The sequence below is a fragment of the Vespula pensylvanica genome, chromosome 3 (assembly GCF_014466175.1).
Source record: "Vespula pensylvanica isolate Volc-1 chromosome 3, ASM1446617v1, whole genome shotgun sequence".
Classification (NCBI taxonomy): domain Eukaryota; kingdom Metazoa; phylum Arthropoda; class Insecta; order Hymenoptera; family Vespidae; genus Vespula; species Vespula pensylvanica.
This window is the reverse complement of record NC_057687.1, coordinates 5,529,850-5,537,949: the sequence shown is the minus strand read 5'-3', so window position 1 is coordinate 5,537,949 and position 8,100 is coordinate 5,529,850. Positions and strand designations below refer to the sequence as shown.

The 8,100-nt window shown below is 31.1% G+C and overlaps 1 protein-coding gene and 1 long non-coding RNA gene across 3 annotated transcripts; one reads left to right on the top strand and one right to left on the bottom strand.

Annotated features, from left to right (window-relative positions):
- Positions 1 to 347: 347 nt before the first annotated feature.
- On the top strand, positions 348 to 4,374 carry LOC122627905. Its single transcript, XR_006326946.1, has 5 exons — positions 348 to 2,952; positions 3,119 to 3,244; positions 3,358 to 3,677; positions 3,741 to 3,908; positions 4,192 to 4,374. It is a non-coding gene; the product is annotated as an uncharacterized LOC122627905 (long non-coding RNA).
- Positions 4,375 to 5,588: 1,214 nt separating this feature from the next.
- On the bottom strand, positions 5,589 to 7,917 carry LOC122627893 (cytoplasmic dynein 2 intermediate chain 2-like). Of its 2 annotated transcripts, XM_043809514.1 has the most exons (9): positions 7,675 to 7,907; positions 7,503 to 7,587; positions 7,226 to 7,441; positions 6,926 to 7,160; positions 6,649 to 6,850; positions 6,371 to 6,570; positions 6,130 to 6,272; positions 5,849 to 6,051; positions 5,589 to 5,737 (listed from the first exon to the last, which is right to left on the bottom strand). In XM_043809514.1, exons 1-9 carry the CDS (start codon positions 7,731 to 7,733, stop codon positions 5,668 to 5,670), a joined length of 1,413 nt encoding a protein of 470 aa, XP_043665449.1. In that variant the 5' UTR covers positions 7,734 to 7,907; the 3' UTR covers positions 5,589 to 5,667. The 2 variants fall into 2 exon arrangements, with proteins under 2 accessions (XP_043665449.1, XP_043665451.1); XM_043809516.1 differs by lacking the exon at positions 5,589 to 5,737 and having other exon boundaries at positions 5,869 to 6,008; positions 7,675 to 7,917.
- Positions 7,918 to 8,100: the final 183 nt, after the last annotated feature.

Here is an 8,100-nt window from a genome sequence, read left to right as displayed (position 1 = left end):
TATTATCGAAAGAAGAAGATGAGGAGTGGAGGAGGAGAGAACGAAGAGAAGAGAAGAGAAGAGAAGAGAAGAGAGAGAGGATCGCGTGGTTGCGCGAGGACGAGGAAAGAAGAAATGATTATTTTCTTTTTCGTCGATCCACGGAGGGCCGCCACCTTTCGACGCGCATCCCGTTGTTTTCGTCGCAAAACAATCGTCTCGCGTTTGCGCGCTACCACCACCAACATGATAAACAAATATAACATAACAACATAGTATAATGACGACGATGTGTATTTGGCGAGAAGAAGAAGAAGAAGAAGAAGAAGAAGAAGAAGAAGAAGAAGAAGAAGAAGAAGAAGAAGAAGAAGAAAAGGAGGAAGTGACAAGTGAAAAGAGAAGGAGGAAGAGGGGAAGAAAGAAAGGAGGGGGTGGAGAGGAGGAGGAAGTGCTTTATACAGTTCGATGTCCTTTTGAATCGTGTATGATAAGAAGTTGTGAGTTTTCTCACTCAAAGGAGTTTCGTAACCGTTCGTTCGTTTTGTGCTCTCTTCTGAGGAAAATAATTAATAAAAAAAAAAAAAAGAGGAAACGAGGATGAAGAACGAGGAGAGTTTTGAATCACGTCATCGAAATGACGTTGTCTTTTTGAAGGAAAAAATTCTTTTAATGCTGTTAAAATGTATGATAAAAGGTAGAAGAAGAAGAAGAAGAAGGAAGGAAGATGAGATACTGAATTAGAATAAGGAATAAAAGCGAATGGATCTTTTCTGGATAAGCAGAGAGAAGATCTGTATCATCGCCAGGAGAAGAATAAGAGTGTAAAAGTAGGGGAGAGAGAGAGAGAGAGAGAGAGAGAGAGAGAGAGAGAGAGAGAGAGAGAGAGATCAGTCCAGGAAAGGTGGAGTAGCAAACATATATAAAAAAAGCTCTCCGCCGAGTTTCGTCCATGTTTTTTAATGGAGCGTACGATATATGTGTTAATGCATATATGATGATCTGACATGTGTACTACGTATATCGGGTTTTTAAAGAGAAAAAAACAGAAAGAGAGCGAGAAAAGAGGAGAGATAGAGAGAAAGGAAAACGTGAAGATGAAAACCTGGAAGATAGATAAATGCGATGATAATGATGAGAGTCCGAATCCCAGAGAGGATTTTTGAAGATGATAGAAAATTAAGAAAATGTCTTTTTGAGCATAACAAAAAGCGTCCAAAAAAAGCCGTAAGTGTAAGGATACAATCAAAACAAAAGAGAGCGCGCGCGAAAGAGAGAGAGAGAGAGAGAGAGAGAGTGAGAATGAATGAATGAAGATAGTATGATTGGAAAAGGAAAGATTGAAAAATCGTGCGTGATAGAAAGAAGGAGAGAATAAGGAGAAACGATGGAGTGCAATTTTTAAGAGAAGAAGATAGAAAGAAAGAAAAACGTAAAGAGAGAATGAGAAAGAAGATGAGAAGAGTCGTCGTTCAATTATATTATAATACAAAGAAAAAGATAAGATATAGATAAAAAAAAAAAATGTATGTTTCAACGGGTTTACTCCATAAAAATGAAAGATTCCAAATATTCGAATATGGCGGCGGTATTAATCACGTGAAATAGACGAATAAAGTGGTGGACGCGACATATATTTCCAACGATATATATACATACATATATTTATATATCACCGTTCGAAGTGTAGTTGCTGATGGTTAAAAGAATTACGTCTCCCCTTCGTAAAAGCGTTGTGTGATGTTGGATTCGTTGCACCGTAAAAGAAGGATCATCGAAAGGCAAGAAGAATTTTTCTTTAGCCTTCATAGACAACTTTAACAACGTTTCTTATTCGTGAGTCACGCTGTTCGAGACGAGATAGATAGATAGATAGATAACTAAGATAAGATAGATAGGACACATTGATAGATCGAAGAAGCAAAAGCAACAGCAAAAGCAGCAACCAACAACAGCGCAATAATACGGATTGGGAGAACAAGATTGTGAGAGATAGAGAGAGAGAGAGAGAGACAAGGGAGAAGAAGAATATCTTTCGAAGCTTTGGAGATTAGAGAGTAAGAGAAAGATGGAGAAAAGAGAAAGTCCGTAAGCAAGACGACGACGACGACAACGATGGGTTCGGTTTTTCGAATCGTCGTCGTCGTTGTCGCTTTACGCACCGACACGACGACACGACGACGAAGTAAATAACATTTTTCCCTTTTTGGAAGTATGTCTGCAAGTTTACGGAGAAGTTTTAAAGAAGAACGTAGAAAAAGAATAAGAAAAATCTAGAAGAAGAAGAAGAAGAAGAAGAAGAAGAAGAAGAAGAAGAAGAAGAAGAAGAAGAAGAAGAAGACGAAGTTTTTTCATTCCTTTTCCAATATCATAGTTTCATCCATTTCATCTTTTTTAATTCAATTATTCTATTATATTCTCCTTATTCCCTTTCCCATTATCTCGGTTTTCCCGTTTTCCCAAACAACACAAAAACTTTGTCCGTCCTTAACGACCAAAGATTTTCTAAAATCATCTTTGGCCGTCGTTTAAACATATTCCTACAAAAATAATTTCATTTTATATGTCCTTTTCTTATATATATATCCCATTTGGATGTTCACAACCACCATTCTATTATCAGATCCCTCTATTTTTCTTTAGGGCCCTTTTTAGGGCCCGCAAATGATCAATAAACGCAAAGGTACGAATTTACGATTCACATTTATAATTCGAAGAAGAATGAAGATTCTGTCCTTTTCAGGACAAATGATGGAGGACAAAAAGTCTTGAAAAATCTGTCCTTTTCAGGACAAATGGTATTTCCTCGGATAACTAAGGTATTATAATTTCAGAATATTTCTTTAGAAAAGATAAAATCCTCTTTCAGTGATTATTTTTACTTTTCTAATTGCTGGAATAACCTAAGGAGAAGGACACAAGTTATTACAAGGACAAGTTATTACAAGGACGAGAAAAGTGGATCCTTTTTGTAAGGTAAGCAGTTAAGAGAGTTAAGTCTTATCTTAGATCGTAAATCATATCTTAAATCTTTCATTTGAAATATAATTTTGACAAATTCCTCGATTGAATTTTCTTGTTCTTTTAATGGTTGTTGTTGAAATTTGTTTGACTATATATATATACTCTTCCAATACGACAGGTATATATATTCTAACTTATTAACGCACACGACGAGAGATTCGAGATGCGAGTTGTCACATTATCAAGGTCAAACGAAGAAAGACTGCCAGTAGATGTCTCTAGAAGGCAGTAAGTATTATATTTGGTAAAAATCATGTTTGCTAAATGTTTCTTTAAACTACGTGTACCATATATATATATATATATATATATATATATATATATATATATATATAAAAGATTTTTAGTTTAGTTCAGATTCATTAAAAAATTTTTCTTTTTATTTTTAAACGATAGAAATAATTCGATACGTTCGACGTAAAGTTTCTCTTTTGATTTTTCGCTGAAAATATGATCGTTCAAGGAGGAAGATAGTCGTTTTCTCTTTCGAAACATTCATATTCTAAGCGGATTGACGTCACATTGACATAGAACAATTTTTCGATGACTCATTTCGAAACATCGACCAATATTATCTCTTTTCTACAACTTCGTTTTGCAGATACGGATAAAAGAACTTCCTCTGATCGCATAAAGTGATCTAGATACAAGCAACGTCACAGTAAATTACGCAATAGGTAATGTATAAAAATTCGTCTATTAGATTATCAAATATTTTAAGAGATTCTTAATGTTATCAGATAAATATTTGCGTTGTTAAAGATGGAATAACATTATAACGACTACGCATTTTGCAAAGAAAAAAAAAAAAAAAAAGAAATCGTCGAAGAAGTCCAATGCCTACGTTCAACCAGAAAGATAAAACAAAGAAAGGAGGTTTCTGGGCCTTGTTTATCGATGGTTTATATGTATGTATATATATATATATATATATATATTCCTGAAATAAAAGATACAGTAAACATATATATATGTAAATAAATGTAACGTAGTTTCACGTCGCACTGTGGTATAAATTGTTCCTTCGGTGACTCATTTTAAAATACCGAAGTAATATTTATTATTATCTCTTCCCTAAAAGTTTATTTTGCGGAAATAGATAAAAGAAGTTCGTCTAATCGCACGGAGGTAAACTTACAAGCAACGTCATTGAATAACGCAATAAGTAATTCTTTCAAATTAATCTAATAGATTTGTGAATCTTATCAGTTATTCGCGTCGTAGAAGACGCAATAACATAACACAACACATAAACAAAAATCCTCGACGATGTCAAGTATCTACGTTAAACTAAGGAGATAATAAAACGAAGATAATATGGGTCTTGTTTGCTGATGTATGTACATGTTCCTGAAATAAAAGGTAAATAATATACGTCTGTGTGTGTGTGTGTGTATATATATATATATACTATACATATATAATGTACATATATTATAATATATATTATATTTATAATATATAATATATATACTATATATATATAAAAGAAATATATTTATTTAATTTCCCTTCGTTTCTCTTCATTTTATATATATTATAATATACTATTATACTCGTTTACACGGCAATCGAATTTGTGAAATTTAAAATAAATAAATCCAAATTCACTTTATTTTTTATTATTTCATTTGCTCATAAATGTATCTTTTAATTATTTTTATTCGTATAGTAAGAATAACAAAACAAGACAGTGATTAGTCTTTTTATATCCAACTTTGTGAAAATAAAAAATTATTCATACATATGTAATACAGTGAATATGACGAAATAAGATAGTCATCTTTCTCGAATAGTATCGTTTATTTACGTTTGTCATTGTCACCAACGTCGGTGCAATAATTTACACACAATTCAAACAGTGACATTTATTTACCAAGGATTTAAATATTCATTTTATCGAAGTTCATTTTACTGAATGAATTTTACAATGTGTTTCATGATAAATATTTACAATGAATTTTAATTGGCATGATATCCGGATATGTATACATATATACGTTTATGTATATGTATTATATTTATATGTATATGTATATCATCATTTTCACAGCGGAGACAATAAAGACTCGAGAAGAAAGCCGGCGTTTGGTAAGTTGCCAAAAACTTTGTGAAAGATCACTGATTTTTGTTGATTCGCAGTTCCTATTTTTATAATAAATTTTTATATTATTTATATTCGATCTTAATGCATATAAATGACGTAAAGTATGTTGATCTATCGTAATGTATTTATGAAATATAATAATGTTAATTAAAACGTTTCACTCGTTTGATATCGCGCAATTGCTATCATCGATAATTTTAATCCACAATAACGGATAACCGATGCATTATCGTAAATTTTTTCTCTCCTATCGTTTTCTTTTATTTTAAATATTTGATTTGAAATCGCGAGTATATCAAAGTCTGTTGCACAAAATATTAAGTTTCAAGATATTAAATTATATCCTCCGAATATGGATAAATATTTTATTTTATTTTATTAAATTTGTAGTAAATGTTATAGTAAATTTTAATTATAGTAAATATTAATTATTCAAGAATTCCAATTAAAAGCAGATATATATATATATATATATATATATATATATATATAAATAGAAGTGTGAAATATGAGACGAAAAATAATGTATTGTACTTGACAATAAACGAATAAAGATTATTTCAGAACAATTGCCGAGGAACTTTCCAAATTTCTAAGTGTCCCTGTATATTCCCAATACCCAAGATGTCCCTGAAATAAAAAGTAACAGTAAAATTTTAAGGATAGAGCATGAAAGTACAGTTAAAATTCTGAGTCATCTGTCTACTATTTATTTGATTCAAGACACTTAACAGAACATACCTCTTAGAATTGAGAGATATATTGCTGATACTTGCTTCGCTAGTTACTTCAACTTTTATGTTTGTCACGATCTTACCATCGGTTACATTATAAAATTTAATTGCATTGCCAGCACCGAATGTTGCAAATATGTCTTGATTTCCTATTATCCACGTTAAACCTATAACGGTACTTTCTAACGATATTGAGTGCTGACTAACGTTCTACGTAAAAGAGAAATCGACGAATATTTAATTCTACCTTTTCAATTGTTCTCAAAATTTTATCTGTTGGAAATTTACCTGATCCAAATCGTATATACGAATGTCTTTATTCGTCCCACAAGTAACAAATAAATTACGACTTGGCGAACATTTAACACACGTTATACTTCCTTCGTGTCTCTCGTATTCATCTATTACCGGATCCGAAAGATTTTCATCTCCTACAAAAATATTTATAATGTTAAATTATATCATTAAACGATTTGACAATAATATTATTCAAAGAGTATTAAGACATAAATATCAATTTTTCATGCACCTTCGATAAGAGACATGCGATCAAGAGAACATTTATATATTCCACCGCATAATGTTCCTACAATAAAAATATTAGGATCTTTCCATGAAAAATCAAAGCTGGTAATACATAGTCCAGCTTCTGCTGCACGTTCGCGTGTGCCTCCTGCGCTTCGAGGTCTTGAATTTTCTATTGGATTATGCTCTTTTATTATTTTGAATCTAAAGGGGAAAAAAAAAAAAAAATTCTACAGGGAACAGAAACTGATGTAGGATGAAAAACGTTTGAAGAATAAATACCTTTTGTGTAAACGAGTCGTCGTAAAATTGGCCATTAATTTGTTAACTATGATATATCCGTCTTTACTTGAGCTTACTAAGATAGATACATCGTTCATTGTTCTTGGTTTCCAATATATTTGAGAGACAGTGTCACCATGAGTATAAAGTTGTATCGGTGTGACTGAATCATCGTTTCTAAGATTCCAAACTAATACATCACCTGTAATAATAAAAAAAAATTTGCAATGCTACGCTTGAAATGAAGTGAAATAAAACAGAATATACAAACTATTACCATTAAATAAACCTGCTGCTAAAATTGAAGGTTCTACGGGATGATAAGACAAGGTTGTAACGCAAGAATTTACTTCCAAAGTCTTGTTAGAAATATCTGAAAGCTTGTCTTCTCTCGATAGACTGTAGAACTGTATTTTTGAAAGATGATCGCACCAATTTTCATGATATACAACGCTATGAGATACAACTAACGTTCCACCTGCGATACTCCATGATAAATCACTTATTTTTGTCTGGAATGATACACAATAAAAAATATTTTACTATTTGTTATTAGTTAATAAAACTATGTTGATACCTGTTTATCTGATTCCTCTACTGTATTTAATTTTTTCAATAGTTGCAAATTAGTAGATGCATTCTTTGTTGTTTCAGTATCATAATCTTCAAAAGCATTAGTATTATAAGCTTCATCTAAAGCTTCTAACAAGCTTGGAGTAACTCTCTTTAAAAAACTTGCTAATTTATTATAATCAATATTCGGCGTCTTTGTCTGTTCTTGTACCGTTTGAGTCTATAAAATATATTTTATATATAGAATTAAATTTTTATAAATGCGTAATGAAGATATTTACTTCTGCATTTTTTCTTTCCGCAGTTTGAACTTCACTTGAAGAATATACAATTTCCTTGGTCTGTACATTTGCAGATATCTCTGGTCTAAAAATAAATGAAGTTACATTATTATAAATAGTAATTAAAAATTTATCTATTGTTAAATTAATATTTAGAAACATTACAACTCACTTTGCAATTGATACTTCAGATTCAAAACCTACAGTGTCAAAGGATTCATTTTTGAACATTATGGTTACGATCTAGTTAAGAATTTTATCGTACAAGAAATCTTCAAAAGAAAAAAAATCTATAACTCTTCTTATGTACACAAAATGTGTAATAATTGGTTCAGTTAATTTCAATTGTTATTCTAACTACAATTCGTAATTTTATTGTATACTTTAGTGACCATCATTGTAGAGGACGGTAACGCCCTCTTGTATTATTATAAGAAAACATTTACCGGCCGATGTGTCGATAAATTAGGATGGTATCTTTAGAAATGTTCAAAACTTCTAATACTTTTATAATGTTGGTATATATTTTATTTAAACATATAGTTAACGGATTATATATAATCCAAAAAAACTTTTAATATTATAGGTTATATATATA